Here is a 20,800-nt window from a genome sequence, read left to right on the forward strand (position 1 = left end):
ATAATTTTAAATTGAAGTTACAGACATTTTAAATTTGGATAGATTTTTGTTTTAACTCTTTGCGAAAAAGATAAAATAAAATTGTGATAAATATGGAAAGTAAAAAATCAAACAACATCTTTATTTGATTTTTTACCTATTTTGAGTAATAATATGGAAAGTAAACTGTTGTTGATATTTGTTTTCTAATTAATTTTATTATAAATTTTTGGAAAATAAAATGACTTACAAAATAATTGATTGAAATTAATTATGTTTTTAGTTTCACACTTGGATGTAAAAAATTATTTAGAGACTAAAAATATATTAAATCAAAATAATTACTATCAATGTAATATAATATATAAGATATATCTATGTATATTGTTTTAAATATTAATTAAATTACTTTTTACAAAAAAAAATCAAAAGTCACAACAAATAAAACACGATGTTATCAAGTATTAATTGTCAAAAATACACATTTTACTTTTTACAATATCAAATATTAAAAAATAAATAATTATATAAATATCAAATATAAATTTAATAACAATTAATTAATTTCATACGTGGATAGTGGATAGGACATATATACATATTTATTAGATTCTCACACTCAATTCAACTTAAAAGATAAATAAAAAAATAAAAAAATCACTTGTATCATACCGATAAGTAGTCAATTCACGATCCTTAATTATTGTATCTAGAATAGATATAACTAATAATCCATCAAATTATATTTTTTTAATCTTCTTTTAGTAATAAATCTATAAACAATTTGCATCATAAAAGATAAAAATATACAAAAATGTCAATTTTATTATTATTACTGTTATGAAGAAATAGATTTTTGGGATTTTTTATCTATGGCTTAAAAAATAAATGAAACACTAATTTCATTTTGTACAAGTATGTGTTGTTTTCTTTGCATTGTATTCCGGGTTTTCATTAGTCAAATTTGGATAAGCAAATCGTTAAAATCAAGTTGAGTTAACTTCTAAATTTATTTAAATGCAATTATTTCATAAATTTCAACAGATTACCCCATCTCTTTTTTTTAGAAACTATTATATAATTTTCTTTTATAAACACGTTTTTAGTAGTTGTTTTGAAATTAATTAATTAGTTTCAAACTTAGAAAAATATAAAATATAATTATTTTACTTTGTTACAATAATAAAAAGTTTAATTTTATATTAAGTATGAAAAAAATTAACTAAAATTAAGTTTTAAAATAAATATAATTGTCCGTGTTAAGTTTTGATTAGTCTACTATTTATTTTATTTATAGTAAATAAATCAAGTCGTCATGTACATTATTCATTACACATGGGCAGAGTTCGACAACATATTAACACACTCTGTGATCTTGATTCCGTTGAAAAAAACTTTGTTTTTTCTCCGAGTGTTTAAATAAATACAAAAAAAATCATGAATTAATTATTTTAAAACAGGAGTTCAATTAGAAGATAATAGTTGATTATTTTGGAAACAACTACCGGAAGAAATTATAATTTTTTTTGAGAAAAATTATCATATTCACGTCTATTATTGTGTATTTTGCTTAAATTTTAAATTTCGAATATGAAAAAAAAAGGAAAGAAGCAATACTTTCGAACTCCAATTCGAAAACGACGTGGCCCTTTTGAATAAAGAGTGCAATTTAGTCACTTTTGTTTAGAGACATTCATCAACCAAAATCAATTTAGTACATATTATTTTATTGCTTGATTCTTTGAATAAATAAACTTTATGAACAATAACATAATATATAACATCGACCCCTATGTTTAAATAATAATATTATTAATAGTAAATGCATGATTACCATATCATACCACACAATGCTATATAATATCAGAAAAAAAAAAACTATAATGTTCTTCAAAGAACTAAAAGTTTTGTTTATTATCATCTATGTTTTAGGTGAATCCCTTTTATTCTATTTATTTAAAGAACTCTTGAAAATAGTATTATCCAAATAAGAGTAAAAAGTAAAAGTCTGCATGTGAATCACAACATATAAGAATTGTAATAATAACAAACGATTCTTAAAAAAAATTATCAACCATTTTTTTCTCTTCAGTTTATTTAAAAAAAAAAAAGAGAGGAAAGAATCAAAATTCAAACTCAATCTTATCCAGCGCCGCCGCTACAGATCCCGGTGAGTAAAACTGGGAATCTACTGCAAAGACTTCCCGCCGTCGATGCTCCGTCGTCAACGCCCGACGGAGGAAGAACCCTCCCGTCGGAAAACAAAGCCCGGCCGTGGTTCCTTGGCGAATCCATCACCATTCCTTCAAGTTCCGCCGCCGCACCATAAAACGCGCCGTCGCCGCACCGCCGTTCCACCTCGAGAAACTCACCGAGAGAAGCCGGCCTCGCGTCGCCGTCCCTGCACAGCCACCACCACTTCCGCCGCCGCTCCGCAGCCACGATGGCCTTCTTCTTCTTAGACTCTGCAGCCCTCTGGGGGCCACCCACAGCGGCGGCAGCGGCGGAGATGGTTGAATGTGGGTGGCTGTCGGAGGCTCTGAAGGTAATAGCCGGGAAGCTCACACCCATAAGAGTGCCCAGTGTGGTGCTTCTGTCATGGAAGAAGGATCCCGTAGACTATGAAAATCCAAAACCCAGAAATAAAATGAAATCAATCGATGGAAAAAATGAAACTTTAGGAATTATGAGAGTTGGGTTTGATTTTGTGGAGCATAAAAGTATTACCTCGGTGTCAAGATCAGAGGAGGAAATGGATGAATTGGTGGGTGAAGATGGTGGTGGCAGCAGTTCAGTGGCCGGATCTAGCATTGTTGAGTGTTCCTGTAAAGGTGTGTTTGGGATGACAATAATGGTTACTACAACACAACTTAATACTAAGTTGAGTTTGTGGTTTGTGAAGTGATTACTGTTTGTCAGTACTACCAAGGAATCATGGTTCCAACAGATTTACCCAAATAACAGATTCAAACTTCTCAAATTAGTACAATTTTTTTTTTCTACTTCCCTTCGTGTAATATAATAAATTAACATTAAGTGTAGAGATAAGTAGAGGGAAAAACAGAGGTAATAGATTATTAAGTATACAGTAGGTAATTCAATTGTAAAATTTACTAATTTTAGTTTTTTTTTCCTTCTTTCTTTCAAGTTTCCCGAAAACCGTTATTTTGTTTTTACCCCTCCTTTGTCTTTTATTTTTTCTCCAAGTTTGACTATTTTTTACATGATTCAAAATCAAATCATTGCATGTATGACCGACATTAAGAAAGGATGCACATCCATTGGATTACATTTTGAATTTCATTCTTACTTTCTAATTTCTTTGATTTTCGTATTCTTTTTTAGTTGTATATTTCAAAAAAATTTAGTCTACTAACTTTTAAATTCTTTATAATCTGTGTTTTGATTGTTTTAGAAGTTAAAAACTTGAAAGTAATTAAGCTTTTAGAAACCTAGATGTAAGTTAAACATCAATTGATGTTAATAATTGGTTGAGAATTATATACAAGTTGTATTGATTAGAAATTAATCATTTTATTAACTTAATTCTTGAAATTGGAACATTGAATGTCGGATGAACATCATAAATAATTTTATCCTTATCCGTTGTTACCCACCTTTCAGCTCTCTCTGTTTCACAACTTTTAGATTCCATGGTTTAAACTCAATCAGAGACATGAATAAAACAGGGGTATTACCTGTTTCTGTCATCAAATATAATACTAAATCTAAAACATTTTTTGAGATTGGATCGATGAGGATTAACCGAATGCAATAATTGAAAGTTTATTGGAAGATCTGGTTATTATTGAACAGTCGACGTCAACCCAAATGACAACACATATGTATCTTTCGACATTGAACTGCAACAACCGGTAACAATTCAAATTTGGAATGGCATAGGAATCGTGTGGAAATGAAACAACCACACCCACATAACACATCTTTCATTTTTCACTTCATTTTCTGCTGCCAAAATCACGATAACACCACACAAGTCATTCACGTTAAGCAACAAAAACTACACTATTTTTTAACAGTGCAATAAAAAGTTTTCTTTACGAAAACTACGATTAGTGGGTGGGACCAAAACTTTCTGCACGAAATCTGCACCAATGAGTATGCTTACACTTACACATCCTATTGGTTGAACAGCGAAAAAATATAAAAAACAGAAACAATGACGTAATAGTGTAATCTTGAAGAACAAAATTCGTATTTAGTAGCATTTTGCAAAACATCATACTGTAACCAAACCTCCGCTATCACAATCCTATGTCAGCCCAGGATGTCATCAAACAGCGTTGAAAGCAACATATATAGAAATAAATAATCACAGATGATTGGTTCAATGGTTTAAATGGAGAACAGGTCCACATGGCTGATAAATCAGCAAGAACAATCATCGTGGCTTCAAGAACAGAATAAAATGTTCTCAAAACCAAACAAGTCAAGACAGAATTTTACAACTCTTAGCTTAGGTTAGGACCCCTAAGAACTGAGTTCAAGAAACCTTCGAGCCATGGGATGCTTGGCCTCAGAGAGTTTATCAGGCTTCAGAACTTCAACAATTTCACCATCAACAAGCAGGCACACTATGTCTGCGATTCTCTGGATCTGTTTGATGCTATGAGAGACCATGATCACTGTCATGCCCCTGTTCTTGTTCAGCTTCATCAGGGCATCCTCTATGTTTTCTGTGGATATAGGATCCAACGCACTAGTAGGCTCATCCAACAACAAAACCTTCAATTCAAAAAACACCAAATAAAATGAACATCACAAACAGAAATGCAGACAGAAAAAACAAAGTTCAAAGACAAAAAATTACCTCTGGTGAATTGGCCAAAGTCCTAGCAAGTGCAACCCTTTGAGCTTGACCCACAGAGAGTTCAGCCCCGGACTTATCCATGAAAGAAGCATCTAAGTCCGCCATTGCCAGCAACTTGCGCACCTCATCATCGGTTAGCTTTTTCCCTCTAAGCCCTGGTCCATACCTCACATTATCAGCAGCTGTGCCTGTAGAATAGATACCCTTCATCGTTATCACAAGGTTCAACTTAAAACAACCACAAAAAACTAATCTTTCTTTCAACACAAAAAGAATCAGTAAATTAGTGATCAATTGGGTTGTGACCTTGAAAGAGGGCAGGGAGTTGAAAAAGCATGCCAACTTTCCGGCGGAGGGAGAGAACGTCGAGATGGGAGATGTCTTGGCCGTCGAGGAAGACGGAGGCGGAGGGCGGTTCCCAGAGGCGGTTCAGGGCTCTTAAGAGCGTTGACTTGCCGCTGCCGCTGGGGCCTATGACCCCAACGACGACACCCTTTGGGATGTCAAGGTTGATGCCTTTGAGGATTGAAACTCCGTCGTGGGAAACTCTGGTGAGATTGGTTATCTTGAATTTGGGTTTGGCATTTGAATCCACTTCCAATAAGTGTTCCCTGCAATCATCTGTGAAAGTTTTGAGTCCAAGAGAGCGAAAAACAGCATGGATTTGACTTTAAGAAGATTGAATCGCGAGAGGCTTACCTAGGAGAAAAGACATGGGTAGTTACTAACAGAGAAGATGAGAATGAGCTTCGAGGTTGAAGGTTGAAGATTGCAAATGGAAGATTGAAGAAGAATATGAAAGAATTGGGTGAAGAAGAAAGAGCCTGCCCCAGACCTCTCAGATTCTTCCACTAGATGACTCCTCCCTCGCAAAAGCTCACTTTTATATTTAGGACACACTTCTTCTAACATATCTAAATTATTGACATTAAAAATCATAATATTAGTATTTTGTTTTTTATAAATATTTCAGCTTTTGATTATTAGTGTTCGAGAGAAGATTTTACTGTATCTTTCAAAAAGTTTCAAAATGTCTCTTGCTAGGATTGTTGTGTTATTTATCTTCCTTTTATTCTCAAGGTTAAACTATTTACCTTCTCTTTGTAATTTTTTTTTTAATTTTTAATTTTAGTTTTATACCATAAAAATTATAATTTTTTACGATCTGAGTAATGTACTCGATGGTGTTATTTTTAACACCAAGAATTTGCAAATACTACTTTATCTGCATGAAAAATTCCATACAGGGGGCTACCCCGAAATTTAATTTTATATATGTAGGAAGTATAACTTTTTTTTTCATAAAAATTAACATTTAAAATAAATAAAAAAAACACTAAAGCTTTGATGGAATTCAATGAATAATAAATAAAAATTTTATTATGTAAAAAATTAAATGTATAAAACTTTATTAGTCATTGGATCCCAATGAGTCTTACTTTTAACTAATAATAAGTAAACCAAGGTGTATGAATTGTTAATTACTAAAACATGAATTTGAGGAAGTTTGTTTCATCGCATAGTATTATAAATTATTGAAGTCATAATTTTAAGAAGGAGACATTTAACTTTTTTTTAGATAAATAATTTCACAATTACAAGTTAATATCGAATATAATTATTTAAATTAAGAATAATCAAGATTACTTTTATGATTTTTTTATCAATGTGGATGGGGAAATGTTTTCAATTCATATCGGTAAATAAAATTCTAATTAATGTTGGACAAAGGTTTTTGAATTAATAGTAAAACAAATATCTTATAAATTATTGACAAAAAGTAACATATATTTGATGAAAAAAGTAAACATCAAGATAATCATCACAACATTAATTAAAAAAATATTTAATTCACATTACAGAAAAATAGTATCTCGACATTAATTGAAAAAAAAAATTAACTAATATAGAACAAAAAATATTAGTAATCTAAAAAAGCATTATAATAATTTATACAACAAAATAACAATTATTAATATCAATAAAAAAATCTAAATCAACTTGTTGAAAGGTAATCAATCATCTTGAAGATATATCGTTCTTGATAAAATTGATGGCGTCTAAAATTAAAATTTAAGTTGAAAGGAAAATCCAAAGAACAAAATATGAGAACATAAATAGTTACAACTTATTAATTTTAGATGCAATTTAAAATGATTTAATCTAATTATTTAATAAAATTTTGAAGTTTGAATTTATTATAAAAGTTTTTGTACAAACAACTAGTTTACCATAAAATATTTTAAATTTTCTAAAAAAAAAATACTCTAAAAAAATATATTCTAGAAATGAAATTATATATTTAATTAAAATTAGTGAAGAAATGTTTCACTTAAATTGAGTAATGCAGAGTAAGGCCAAAAAGGAAAGTCAAAGTTTGACAAGGATGAGTAGAGGAATTTGACATGGCAATTTCTTAGTGGAGCGAGGAGCATCAAGAAACGTGGCAAGAAAAGTTGAAGATTATAATTGCAAGAATACCCCTGCAACCGCATTTCCCATTCAGTCCCAAAAAAACTGTGCGTGATTGCAATCCTCGTCCGTACAGCACCGCGGCAAGAAGCATGCCTCGCCCCAAGTGGTTGTTCCTCTCTCTCGCGCTCTCTTTCTCTCTCCTCACTCTCTCTCTCTCCGTCGCTGCACGCCAATTCGTGCTCGTGCTCTCTCAGGAAGACTTCAAGGACGACCCGGGCGCCGAACCCGATTCCTCCGCCGAGTGGGACGAGCTCGGCGATGGAGACGCCCACAAATCTGAGGAGGACCTCGACCCTGGCTCATGGCGCCCCATCTTCGAGCCCCCCACCGGAGACCCCCAGCCTCTCTCAGAATCCGACGCCGCCTACTACTCCGCCGTCGACAAGCTCATGTCAGGTAACCCCGCCCTCATTGAGGAAGGCGCCGCAGAGATCGCTGCCGCGGCCGAGACCGGCCATCCCGCCTCGCAATCGGTTCTAGGGTTTTTGTGGGAAATGGGGCTTTTGAGAGAGCGAAGCAAGGGGAAGGCGTTTTTGTATCACCACTTCGCCGCCGAGGGCGGCATCATGCAGTCCAAGATGGCTTTGGCTTATAAGTACACGCGTCAAGATGTGAGTGTGGCTTCTCCTCTTTCTTTTTCCTTTCTTTTTCCCTTTCTGATTTGTGATTCATTTCTCTTTACGATCTCTGTGAATAGTGTGATAAATTGCATCACCATTGGTACAGATGTTTGACAAAGCTGTTAATCTGTATGCTGAATTAGCTGAAGTGGCTGTGAATAATTTTCTGATTTCGAAAGATTCTCCTGTGATTGAACCGGTTAGGCTCCACAATGGGGCTGAGGAGAACAAGGAGGCTCTGAGAAAATCAAAGGGGGAAGAGGATGAGGACTTTCAGATACTGGAGTATCAAGCCCAGAAGGGGAATGCTGCTGCCATGTACAAAGTTGGCCTCTTTTACTACTTTGGCCTCAGGGGATTGAGGCGTGATCATTCCAAGGCGCTGTCATGGTTTTTGAAGGCTGTGGAGAAGGGAGAGCCCCGATCTATGGAGCTTCTTGGAGAGATCTATGCTAGGGGAGCAGGTGTTGAGAGAAACTACACCAAAGCGTTTGAGTGGCTCACGCTTGCTTCCAGGCACCAGCTGTATTCTGCTTATAATGGGATGGGATATTTGTATGTCAAAGGCTATGGAGTTGACCAGAAGAATTACACTAAAGTAGGACTGTGGTTATATTTCCACCTTGTCATTATTTGTCTTCCTTTAAGTGTTTATGTGTAGTCATCCTTCACTTCTGATATCATTTGTGAATCTCAGGCAAAGGAGTATTTTGAAAAGGCTGCAGAGAATGACGAGGTTGGGGGGCACTATAACTTGGGTGTCATGTATCTCAAGGGGATTGGAGTTAAGAGGGATGTTAAGCTGGCTTGCAAGTTCTTTGTGGTGGCTGCTAACAATGGTCAACCAAAAGCGTTCTACCAGTTGGCTAAGATTTTCCACAATGGTGTTGGGTTCAAGAAGAATATTCACTTGGTAAGTTGATCAATTCTTTCTTTTGTGAACGTGTTGCTAAATCTGATGGATTGATGTATGTGACAGTCTGATGGTAATATGATTTTCACGTAATTTTAATACAATGTAATATATTTCAGGATATGTAAGAGATATATTTAACTTCGAGTTGTCTAATGTCAGTTTAATCATATTGAATGTTAACTGCGGTTTTCTGCTGATGACCCAATTATTTGTTCATCTTTTCTGAGATTGGTTGATCTGTGGGGTTCATCAGTATGTCAGTCTAAAAATTTGGACTGACATAGTTATTCTTAAATGTTACTGAATATTGCTTTAATATGTTTTTTATGCTTGCACCAGAAGAATGAAATTGATCAAAAGGCTGGATTGAAATTTTGGACTGATGATTATAAAATGATTCAATTATAATACACTATGATACAAGCCTTTGTCTACTTACAATTAAAAAGACAACTACCTCCTTCTAAAACGAGGAGTCCTTACTGTTTCAGTTTTTTTAGTTAATTAGATGAGGATTATAGTATGTTGGCTAATCTGAGGTATATAATTCCAAACTGTAGTATGACAGCTATAAACTAAGAATTCAATGGTCATAAACAGAGACAATGAGTGTCTACTTATCCAAAAGGGACATCGACTAGTGATGCTTGAGTGTTGGAGGATTTCGTTAATTTTTTCGTGTTTTGTATGCCCACTCTTCTTATATTGATGGCAGTGATATCTGAATGCTTTAGATTTTGTTATGTGTAGTTAAGTTCATGTAATGCTGTGTTTTTAATGACTATTATATCATTAAAGTCACTGCCAACAAAGTATGTTCTAACATTCCTTTTTGTTTTTTTAGGCTACTGCACTGTACAAACTAGTTGCAGAGCGGGGTCCCTGGAGTTCTTTGTCTAGATGGGCTCTAGAGTCATACTTAAAAGGTGATCTTGGCAAAGCATTTATGTTGTATTCAAGAATGGCTGAGATGGGGTATGAGGTGGCACAAAGTAATGCTGCTTGGATTCTTGACAAATATGGGGAACGTAGCATGTGCATGGGTGAATCTGGATTTTGCACTGATGCAGAAAGGCATCAGAGGGCACATTCTCTGTGGTGGCAAGCTTCTGAGCAGGGTAATGAACATGCTGCTTTACTCATTGGAGATGCATATTACTATGGTCGGGTATGTGTTTTTGGGATAAATGGACCCTGTGCAATGCTATAAATTCAATTTCTACCACTGTGCTCTCTTTCCCTGCAGTTTTTCACTTTCTTGTGTTGTCCTTCTACCTCATGTCAGGGTACGGCCAGGGATTATGAGCGAGCTGCTGAAGCTTACCAGCATGCCAAATCACAATCTAATGCACAAGCCATGTTCAATCTTGGATACATGCATGAGCATGGCCAAGGACTTCCATTTGACCTTCATCTAGCCAAGCGTTACTATGATGAAGCTCTGGATCATGATCGTGCAGCGAAGCTGCCAGTTACACTGGCTCTTTCAAGCTTATGGATTCGTAAGAACTATGCTGACAGTTTCATGGTGAGTTTCTTTGGTTTACCTAATACCCATACATTGAATATATTGATATATATTATCTCTAATTACTGAATAATCTTAGTAAATGACATATCGAGCTGTTTATACAGAAAATGTATGTCTAGTATATAGACTGAATAGTACAATGGCTGTATATACTACAGTGACCCAATAGGAATCACTTGTAACAAACTAACGAAGTCAATTACAGCTAACTCATAACATCCTTCTATAGTTACTGTTAGGGTTTTATTTGATACAAAGGAGTTAAGCACTCAAATTCGACAACTGGTTTATTTGGTGTATCACTCACTTCACTTCTTTTTTCTGTCATCACCCCGTGTCATTACTGGAATTCAAGTTTGAATTGGAATCCAACGTTGCATAGAAATTGGTAGCATTTCTCACTGTTGGATTGTATTGTGCTTGTTTTGATCAGGTCCACGTGATTGATTCATTGCCAGAACTGTATCCAAAATTAGAAGCTTGGGTGGAGAATGTGCTGATGGAGGAGGGAAATGCTACGATTTTGACCCTCTTTGCATGCCTCATAACTGTGCTATATCTCCGCGAGAGGCAACGAAGGCAAGCTGGTGTTGCAGCTGGAGAGGTGGCTCAACCAAATCACCCCAACGAGCTTGGTGTACCTGCACTCTAGTTCGGCTTGTCTTTTAGTTATAGGCCAAACTGTACCACAGGGAAACCTGTAAGTGCATTGTAGATATTCATTTGTAAGTTAGGGGAACGGCTTTCACACTTTTTCACATAACCCAAAATATGAGAGCCCAAGAAAGATCCTCACTATGTAAGATTTTGTATCTTTTGTGATCGACTTTACAGAGCAATTTCACTAACCGGCACACAACCTCTTGATTGAAGTTCTTTTAGATTTTATATAGTCCTAAAGTACTTCTCATTGACACTGATTTCAACATTAAATAAATGGACGATTTTGTATCTCTTTTCCAGGATGAAATTTGTTTGGGTTTTATACTTATGAAATTTTGTCAGGTTCATTCATTTTCATTCAATTTAAATTAAGAACTGGAGAAAAGGTGGATTAACCCAATTTGTGAATTTGATTTTGCTAATATTCTATACGCTTCAATTGATTAAATTAAATAAGCATTAAAAAACAGTTAAACTCGATAACCTATATTTAAAACTACATTATATTTTTGATTTACATTATAATTTAGGAAAATGTTATTTTTTACACTAAATACATCACTCGATGACCTACTTTTAAGAATAATTTTGTCACTAAAAAAGGATAATTTTTGTATTTGTAAAAAATGAAAGATTAAAACAATACAATAGTTACTGTAATGTATGTGTAAAAGTTCACTAGATGTGGAAGTAGCAGTGTCCTATAATTTAATATTATTTATACCACTAACTTCAAACGTTGAAATTCGATTTTAAAAACAAATATAAAGAAAATGTATTAAAGGAGACAGGACTGAGAAATTTTAAGAAACTTCCCTATTTGAAGAAAATCTAAAGAGAAAGAATTCTATGAAAACTAACTTTAAAACCATTTCCATTCAAAATATCAATTCTAATTTGTAGAGAAAGAATTTATGTTAACACACATTCAAATAAACACTAGCACACAAATCATACTAAAATAACATCTATTTAGAGATTATATTATTCATTTATAATTATTTAAAACTACAGTGCATAAAAACAATTAAATCTGAAACAGTTTAGAACCATCCAAAAATAAAATTCTTATCCATTCTCAAAAATGCATTTAATCTGCACTAGCAGTAACAATGTCATATATACTTATATTTGTTAACATAATCTGTACATTATGTACATTTCACATATTCACATTAAAAATACAGCCCTGGAAGATTACTGCCAAAAAGGTTTCCAAAGCTTTCTATACACATGATCAATCATTTCATCTTTCTCATCAAAATATAGTTTTGTGAATCTCCTAGGATCCTCTGGTTTCCCCACGTATTCCTTCAAAAGGAAGCAAAAAAACATGGTTCATAACAACATATCCATTCTACGATGAATCTTCCATAATTTTGGTGCCAAATACTCTGAAGTTTCTACTGCCCCAGATATCATCTTTGGAGAGATAGTATGATTTGAGACAAATACAAACCCAAGGTGGATTTCTTAGAGCACCTTTTACCCCATCATTGCTACCATCACTGTCCGATGTTCCAAGTAACTTTTTCAACTTCATTCTCACCTTTTCAGGTCCGGGATAACCATCAAAAAGGGTCTCCTGTCATATATAATCATCACAAGCAAGGAAAAAAAAACAGCTAAGCAGAATGCAAACAAAATAAACAGATACATAAAAATATTTTTTTTTTGCAAGACCAGCACAGATAATTGCGAAGAATACAATTCGAAATCAACAACAGCCACTGAATAGTAAAGTGTAACATCATTTACGTGCATGGGTGTAATTGGTGCCAAAAGGATCCTAAAATCAGTCAAGTCAAACTTTGTTCTTACCCCATCCTCATCGCTTACATAAGCATGGATTCTAGCAGTTGAATCCTCCAGTGTTAGCCGCATGTTGTATCTTCCGGTCGTAGGAGAGCAGAGAAGTTCAGCTTGATATGGCGTTGCAGCTACCACTCGAACAACACACTTAAATATAGCAGTCACCTTCAACATAAGAATTGAGCAGAATTAAGCTATAAACATGAGTGGCAACAGTAATGCTCAAAGGAAAATAGCATCAAGAAAAAAGGAGTTTGATGTTAAGAGTACAATACCTCCGAATGAGTGAGGACACTCATTAAGGTAACGGGTGTCATACGATTATAATAGTTCACTGCGGTAAGAATAAAGCTTAGTGACATCCAAGAAGATAATGATAAATCTAAGTTAACATTCACAAATCAAAGACTTGGTGTGTCAAGAATGAAATACCTGTAATTGATAAAGGCTGAGGGAAGCTTAAATCATGCATTCTTTGTGATATCAAAGATAGTCGTTCATCAGACAACCTAGTCCAAAATTCATAAGAGACATAAATAACTTTCATCAAAATGATAAACCATATAGACTCAACTAAATTAGCAATCACCTTTGGCGTTCTAAAATAAGTTGATCTTCATTTTGTACATAACGAACTTTTGTGGTAAGAGTGAAAATCCCATGCCACAATCCATCATCCACCTTGAGACGCAAATTTGTAAATTTAACCCATTGACCGACACATAGGAGGTGAAGGTGACTCTTGTGAATACCTTGCTCAAAAGTTATTCTGATGATGGATCCCATGGTTGGAAAAGTACACAAAATCCCTCTTGGCAAAGGCAAATGTTCAAGTTGTAAAGGAAGTGAATGTTTAAGTTCATCTTCCAGACTAAGATTCAGAAAACAAATAAAATTTATATTAGACCCCTCTCACAAATTAAAATATTATAACTTGCGCAAAAAACATACAATATTATGAAACCTAGTTAAGAGAAATAAACATTACTCCAATCTAAGGTAGCATTTGGTACATAGACAAAGAAGTTGAACATAAAAGTAAAATAGCATCAACTCACTTTGATCGTATGACATTTGGTTGAAGATCACTACCATCCCAAGCAAAGATAAACAATTCATCATTGGCAGTCTCATTGTGGTATATGATCTTAACATGAAACAAGAAAGTAAAAGTATGAAGACAAATCAACAACTTGGTATGGTAACAACTAAAAGTAATACCCAATCTTATAAAAAGTTCACACATTTTAATTGCTGTATTTATATCAGGAACTCTCAAACTCATGCAAAATATCAGAACTAGAAAACAGCTTAATTACCTTGCATGCCAAATTGATATAAGTGTCTTCCTTAAATTCTCTGAACATTGGAAATTTACTGGAATCTACACAGTTCAAAATAGAAAACTAGATGAAGTTAATAATAAACTAATAAGAGAGTTTACGCTAATTGAGTTCTTTCAAGTTTCAACCACGAGTTAGAAGTAACTGAGTGTATATATGCATGTGCAGATTAAGTTTATATTAGACTACAGAAATTAAAGACAAATAAACTGAATTCAGATCCATCAAAGCTGAAATAATAGAGAACCTTCAACAAGTTTGAAATTGATCAGCCATTTTCTCATTCTATCAATAAGCATTTTGTCTTTACGTCTTAAGTAAAATCTCGACGAAACTTGATACGGATCCAAATCATCACCATCTTTGCCTTTATACAAAGCAAATGATGATGAACTCTTTTTGTAAACAATGTTTACTTCCCCGTTATGTAAGTTAACCTAAAAAAAGATAAGAAAAAAGTTCATTAAAGAAAGGAACAAATTTATCTATCTATTTTCTACACTTTGTGAAGTTTACTTCCAAGTTCCATTCAACTTCCACATTATGAAGCAAATGAACGTAGAGTTGTTACTCACAGTATTTTCGGTTATTTGTAGAATTATGATATAACATGTCTGTTTATAATTATAAACATGTATATAAAAGCCAAGACAGAACCAGAAAACAAAAGCAAACATATCTCTATACACAAAAGTTAATACAATTACAAATTACCACAAAATCAATCAGCTGAATTACGTCCCCAAGAGCGGCAACAAGGGGAAGTCTTTGAATATTTTCTGAAAAAACATTAACCGACATGCTCACGTCATGATGTGTATCATCGATGATTCTGAGGATACAACACTCATCTGCACAATATACAATAACAAATGTTACATGTTAATAATAACACGCGAGAGGCATGAAACCTAGAGTAAACAACACACATGAGACTAAGAATATTCATCAAAGTTAACGGAACCCATAAAAGCACAAGCTCGTAAGAATAAAAAAGTTAACTTAACAAACCAAAAATTAAAAATTTTCTTTTCTACCAAGCTTCAAACTTTCCTCTCCTTTTCCTATATATTTCCCTCATTCCCCATCTCAACATTGTTTCAAAAAATGAAAGGAAAATGAAAAAAATAAAAATACTAGCTCAGAACACACTTTCACGATAAAGTTCATCAATCTACTACCAATGACAGCCGTAAGTACGGCCTTTTTAATCATCATTGCCAGTTAAAAGTCGGAAAGATTCAAACTTTATATAGTGAGATGAAAAAATTTAGGATTCAAGTTTACCCGTGCCCGTCGTTTCCTTTGCGAACGACGTTTCAAGAACGACGCCGATCACATTTACTTTCTGATTCACAGATTTAGAAACATCTCGCAGTGACGAGTACGTCAAACCCAACTTGATCCTCTTTCTATTACTCATTCTCGGATACCGTTTGAGTCGCGAAACCCCGAAGCAAACCAATTTAATTCCTTTCCCTTCCCTCCGAACTTCTTTTAATATATTATTTACTGTTTATTATTATATTAGAAACTGTAAAAACAAAAATGCCTTTTTTTATTATATTAAAACAGTAATGTTTGGCTGTTCGTTTTCTCTGTTTTCAGCTTTTACGATGTGGATGTGGTCTTCTTTGTCTTATCACCGTCTTCGTTTCTCTCTCCTCTTTTCTTTTTCTCCTTTCTGTATTCCACTCTCCGCGTGGAAAAAAAAGTTATTGAAGAACCTCAACTTGACTCACATTCCAATTTTAATTTCCATTAAAAAAAGCGTGTTACAATTTCTTGTCTCTAGGAAAATTTATTATCTTGTACATATTAACAATCTAAATTTCAATGTTAATGCTCCCACTTCTTGCATAATACATATTAATTTAATAGAAATTTTTTACATAGATAGAAATTTCTTTTAGAACCAAACCATTTGGAAATAAGTTTAACAAAAAGAGGTTAATTCTTTTTAGTATAACTAATCAATTTTTTGAAACTTTAAGGAAAATTAAAATGCTTCTTTCGAATAACTTTTTGCATTCTAGAAAGTTGGATGTTTATTTGAATGCAGGTTAATAAACTTTTTGGAAAAACGTCGAATCAATAATATTATTTACATTTCTAGTCCTGGTTTATTTGTGAAAGAAATAGATTGAGAGTGAGATTTTCTTAACATGATTTTTATTTGGCATTGGTTGAATCTTATTACATTTTATAAAAGAACCCACAAAAATTGAATTCATCAGGGTTGATTTTCCTTAAAAAATGACTGTTAATGTTGTAAATATTATTAAAATTGAGAATTGCAAGATGATAACGGTATGATTATGGTTCAAGATATTATTATTCTTTCCTAATCATCTCCTATGATTATTAATTTTCATCTGCTCATTATTCTTTATGTGTTTGGGAGTTTATTTAATCACTAAATTCATGTTTCTTCTTAACCATAATTCATAATTTGTTTAAGTCTTAAGAAATAGACTTTCAATTTATTATAAGTTAGGTTTTCGCCTACATTGTGCATGTTGTGAATCAGTTTGTTGTGTCTCTTGCTATACAGTGAATTGGACAATTGTTCTCTACATATCTTCATGGTATTCAATTTCATAGCCTTCTTTTTTCCTCATAATCTTCCTTGTATTGTGTGCTTATTTTGATGTTAATTGGGCTACTGACCTTACTAATTTTAAGTTTATTACATGTTTTTGCATTTTTCTATGATACTCTCTTGCTTATTGGAAGAGTAGGAATCATTGTATTGTTTCTCATTCCCCTACTGAAGCTAAATATTATGTCATGACTCTAATCAATGCTAAGGAAGTTTGGCAGTTTTCCGAAATTATTGTTGCAAGAAAAAATGTTAAGATACCTTAAGGGACACAAGTGTGAGACTCCTAAGGAGGCATTGGTGTTTACATTGTAAAGGAGAATTTGAAACTTATTCAGATTAGTGTAGTGACAAAGTTGAGAGAAAGAACAGATGCACTTACTTGTTCAAATTTCTTAAAGCATTAATATCGTAGTGTTCAGAAACAAGTTGTGCTTGCTTTTTCTGTATGTCAAAATATCCATAAGTTTGACTACAAATTCAGTGTCACATAAGGCAAAGTTATATTTCTTAAATGATTCCGTGAAGAAAGTGAACTCGTGGTTAGTTTAGTACAAAACTACAAACAGGTTATATTCCAATTACAACATTGAGATTTTATAGAATTGAACACTTGTGAAAGATGTTGAGTCCATTTGCATGAACAGTATTCACCCAGAAACAAACAGAGGCTTAGAGTATTTGAATTTAAAGGAAGTATTGAAATGTAATTTAAGTAATTGGTAGCTAAATATGTTATTATGGGTAGTTAAATTTGCTAATTTGCTAAGTTGATTATCAATGTTAGGACCTGAAAGTGCTTGTTAACTAGTGTCTATATAAGCACCTATTATGATATCATTCTATTGCAAATGAAAATAAAAATCAGATGTTATATATCAGTAATATATTTTTTTCGATATCTTAATGTGGGAGTGTTCTAAATTCTCCTCAATATTGTCTAGCATTGGCAGGATCCATTCTATTTCCACCTCACCCATACTGATCAGCGTTCTCTGTAGTTTACCTGTTGAAAGCACAAATTTCAACAACTAATTGTTTTCCAAATGTCGAAATCCGCATCTTAATATATAAAATGCGTCAAAAGTGCAACGCGAACAATTTTCAAGACAGACGGAGAAAACACATCACATTACTAGAAAAACTTGTTACCAGAACACCTGAAGAATTGTTGTTTTGGTTCTAACGAACAGATTCATATCTATAAGCGATCAAGTTGAAGGATAACGTAATTGAATATTTTGCAGTGCGTATAATATTACAAAATAATTAAAATGATGCAAGGAAAGAGAAGACCTTGGTTCTCTCTTCCTTGTCGAGATGAACAGCTTTGGAATCGGGCATCATTGCGTCATGCAACATATCTGCGGAATGTTGATCCCAGTGATTTCTGAATGTCAAGCTCATTCACACCATTTCCTACACAGAACAATCAAACCCATCATCCCATGTGATGCAACCTAAAATCAAATTCATACAAACAGCTTTTTTGTGAGCAATATTTTTACATACACTATATGTGCCCTGAAAACAATTTCGGGAAATTATGACCTGTGGCAATGATTTCTGGTCTCAGATCACTATGGTCCAGTATTCCTGTTACAGCCACGGAAAACCCAATTCCATTTCATTTAAAGAACATTTTGACTAGATATCCCCAACTATTTTATTACACAGTGCACTAAAATTGTTCAACAATAATCTGACAAAAGGAACCATCAAAATAATAGATTAAACTTTACAGTATTATTTGCTATATGTACACAGACAAAAGAAGAGACACGTGAAGCAAATTCAATTGTTGTAGAGAAATGATTTTCACACAGGATTATGTCTCTGCCTCTCTTGTCTAATGTCTAGGTAAAAATAAAAATAATATGAATAAAGAATGCTATGACCCATCACGAAATTATACTAAGTTAAAACCATTGATGAACAAGGACCCCACTTTGTCTGAGAGAAGTGAAGAGCTGCAAGCACTGATCATAAGTTTTATCATACTTGGGACTCCTCTGTCCAGGGCAACACCTCTGCCACCTATTGTAATGGCACTCAAGAAAAATCTCATCCACCAAACATATAGCCCCAGTTTCAAATAACCTGGGAATCAAATCAAATTCAGTACCCTCCACATCCATCTTCATCACAACAAAATCATTCTTCGAAACTGTGTTCTTCAACCAGTCAGCAAAATCAAATCCTGGAATCTTCTCAACGTCACCACCATCAAAAACACCTGAAGACTGCAATGGTTGAATCCTCCCCATTCCCCTGCCCTTACCCTGAACATTCTCCCCAGGGCCACGGTTAATCTCAAACACCAAACTTTCATTCCTCACCCATGCAGCGTAAGGCAACAGAGTAACCCCTTTTTTCGAGCCATACTCTTGATGAAACGCTTTATCAGCCTCAATTGCATACACATGAAAGGTCTTGTTCTGTTTCGGGTACTGTTTCCTAAACCAACTTCCAATACTAGAACCATAGCTTCTAGCTCCGACGTCAACATACACATACCTACCCTTAAAACTTATATCAACCATTGAAGAAAGGTACCGTATGTTCTTCACGTTTCTCTTGAGAATGATCCATGGCTTCAGTGGCTCCTCTTCAATTAGAGCCTCAGCGTTTCTAACCAATTGTTTTTTGTAGTCTGGAGCAGAGCATTTTCCTTTGGAACTGGAATAGGAATCGGAACCGATTTCATGACGCTCTTTCTTCACAATGAGCTCTTTAATGTGAGGCATCGATGAATCAAATCCTAACACGTTGTTTATTTTCACCACATTGCAACAAAAACTGAACAAATCAACGAATGAATTAAAACTGTAAGTGTCATTGGCTTTTACATGGAACGCGGCAAACCCTTTAAGTTTGAGCGTCCGCGCAACTTCCGCTGCGAACACTGCCGCCCTAGGAGATCTCTCGAGCGCGCCCTCTCCGACGAACACAAAGTCGAACGTGCCGTTCGCGAACGGAATCCGGCGAGCCTCACCGTACTTCACCAGCGGCGGCGACGCCTTCTTCGAGATCCCTACGGCGTTGGTTATGCCGACCTCCCGCAGCGCGAGGACATCGCGGCCGGTGGACGTCTCCACACAAAGCGACATCGACGCCGGCGAGAGGAAGCCGCCTGCGATGAGGTTCTGGAACACGGAAGAATAGAACTGAACGCCGCTGATCCAGTCCTTGCTGGCGTAGCGCTCCGATTCCGTCACGGCGCTTCGGGCGTTGAGAGAGCCGGACCTGGTTCCCGCGATGGCAAGATTGAGCGACGGTGAGAAAAAGCAGAAGCCGCCGAGAGCGCAGGACTCCCCGGCGAGGGTGACGACGTAAGAGAAGCGTAAGATGACGATTAAAACACCGAAGAGGAGTAATCGTACAAGTACATTGCTGAGAAAACCAGGCTTCCCTGCGGCAGGCTTCATGGAAACAGATTTCGCCCTTTCTTACAGAAAAAGAATTCATGAATCAAATCAAAAGAAAGAAAGAAATATATCGTTGGAAGTTATCTTGTGATAATCGGAAGCTGAAACGCGAGCGGATGTGTGATTAGCGGCGACGACAGAAGGGGAATGAGAGAGAGAGGGGCAAAATGGGAATCCATTGATTGGATTCGCATGGAACAGTGACGGAAAAAGAAAAGAAAGATTCCCGTTGCATTGCTCGACGTGGAGGTGAGCGGCGGTGACGGGAATAGCAGCTTCATTCTACGGCCAAGGAACTGCGTAGAGGAACAACGAAGGAACCATGGCGTGCGCTCCAAGTTTCTTAAATTCACAACAATACCATGTTCTGATCTATAAATTACTGTTTGTTTAAAATTTATGGCATTAATTGAGTTCATTTATTTTTTTATAAATAAAACTTGTGACTATGTAATTGTTTAATATTTATTTTAATGAAGTTTTTATAAATTCATTATGTAATAAAACTTGTGACTATGTAATTGTTTAATATTTATTTTAATGAAGTTTTTATAAATTCATTATGTAATCACATTTCACTCGCTGCTACCTCATATAAAT

The 20,800-nt window shown here is 34.7% G+C and overlaps 5 protein-coding genes and 1 non-coding gene across 8 annotated transcripts; 1 reads left to right on the forward strand and 5 right to left on the reverse strand.

The window, feature by feature from the left end:
- Nucleotides 1-1,967: 1,967 nt before the first annotated feature.
- LOC114179126 (uncharacterized protein At3g17950) lies at nt 1,968-2,894 on the reverse strand. Its single transcript, XM_028065349.2, has 2 exons — nt 2,707-2,894; nt 1,968-2,598 (listed from the first exon to the last, which is right to left on the reverse strand). The coding sequence occupies exons 1-2, from the start codon at nt 2,788-2,790 to the stop codon at nt 2,122-2,124; spliced, it is 561 nt and encodes a 186-aa protein (XP_027921150.1). The 5' UTR covers nt 2,791-2,894; the 3' UTR covers nt 1,968-2,121.
- A 1,284-nt stretch (nt 2,895-4,178) lies between these two features.
- ABCI17 (non-intrinsic ABC protein 3) lies at nt 4,179-5,716 on the reverse strand. The gene is made up of 4 exons (XM_028061477.2): nt 5,510-5,716; nt 5,117-5,431; nt 4,811-4,998; nt 4,179-4,725 (listed from the first exon to the last, which is right to left on the reverse strand). The coding sequence occupies exons 1-4, from the start codon at nt 5,523-5,525 to the stop codon at nt 4,471-4,473; spliced, it is 774 nt and encodes a 257-aa protein (XP_027917278.1). The 5' UTR covers nt 5,526-5,716; the 3' UTR covers nt 4,179-4,470.
- Nucleotides 5,717-7,303: 1,587 nt separating this feature from the next.
- Nucleotides 7,304-11,224, forward strand: EBS5 (HCP-like superfamily protein). Its single transcript, XM_028064109.2, has 6 exons — nt 7,304-7,896; nt 8,012-8,503; nt 8,603-8,818; nt 9,666-9,989; nt 10,107-10,349; nt 10,786-11,224. The coding sequence occupies exons 1-6, from the start codon at nt 7,375-7,377 to the stop codon at nt 11,002-11,004; spliced, it is 2,016 nt and encodes a 671-aa protein (XP_027919910.1). The 5' UTR covers nt 7,304-7,374; the 3' UTR covers nt 11,005-11,224.
- Nucleotides 11,225-12,049: 825 nt separating this feature from the next.
- On the reverse strand, nt 12,050-18,613 carry LOC114176745 (protection of telomeres protein 1b-like). Of its 2 annotated transcripts, XM_085671207.1 has the most exons (11): nt 18,285-18,613; nt 18,069-18,191; nt 14,885-15,021; nt 14,418-14,607; nt 14,147-14,211; nt 13,886-13,974; nt 13,417-13,698; nt 13,260-13,336; nt 13,103-13,161; nt 12,837-12,992; nt 12,050-12,600 (listed from the first exon to the last, which is right to left on the reverse strand). In XM_085671207.1, exons 3-11 carry the CDS (start codon nt 14,969-14,971, stop codon nt 12,373-12,375), a joined length of 1,233 nt encoding a protein of 410 aa, XP_085527333.1. In that variant the 5' UTR covers nt 14,972-15,021; nt 18,069-18,191; nt 18,285-18,613; the 3' UTR covers nt 12,050-12,372. The 2 variants fall into 2 exon arrangements, with proteins under 2 accessions (XP_085527333.1, XP_027917686.1); XM_028061885.2 differs by lacking the exons at nt 18,069-18,191; nt 18,285-18,613 and adding an exon at nt 15,458-15,657.
- Nucleotides 15,307-15,393, reverse strand: LOC114180006 (small nucleolar RNA snoR113). Its single transcript, XR_003603584.1, has one exon. It is a non-coding gene; the product is annotated as a small nucleolar RNA snoR113 (small nucleolar RNA).
- On the reverse strand, nt 18,198-20,639 carry LOC114176744 (uncharacterized). Of its 2 annotated transcripts, XM_085671205.1 has the most exons (2): nt 18,721-20,639; nt 18,198-18,368 (listed from the first exon to the last, which is right to left on the reverse strand). In XM_085671205.1, the coding sequence occupies exons 1-2, from the start codon at nt 20,198-20,200 to the stop codon at nt 18,286-18,288; spliced, it is 1,563 nt and encodes a 520-aa protein (XP_085527331.1). In that variant the 5' UTR covers nt 20,201-20,639; the 3' UTR covers nt 18,198-18,285. The 2 variants fall into 2 exon arrangements, with proteins under 2 accessions (XP_085527331.1, XP_027917685.1); XM_028061884.2 differs by lacking the exon at nt 18,198-18,368 and having other exon boundaries at nt 18,476-20,635.
- Between the last annotated feature and the right edge of the window lie 161 nt (nt 20,640-20,800).

Source organism: Vigna unguiculata, chromosome 3 (genome assembly GCF_037176805.1).
Source record: "Vigna unguiculata cultivar grain cowpea cultivar isolate G323 ecotype 2 chromosome 3, ASM3717680v1, whole genome shotgun sequence".
Classification (NCBI taxonomy): Eukaryota; Viridiplantae; Streptophyta; class Magnoliopsida; order Fabales; family Fabaceae; genus Vigna; species Vigna unguiculata.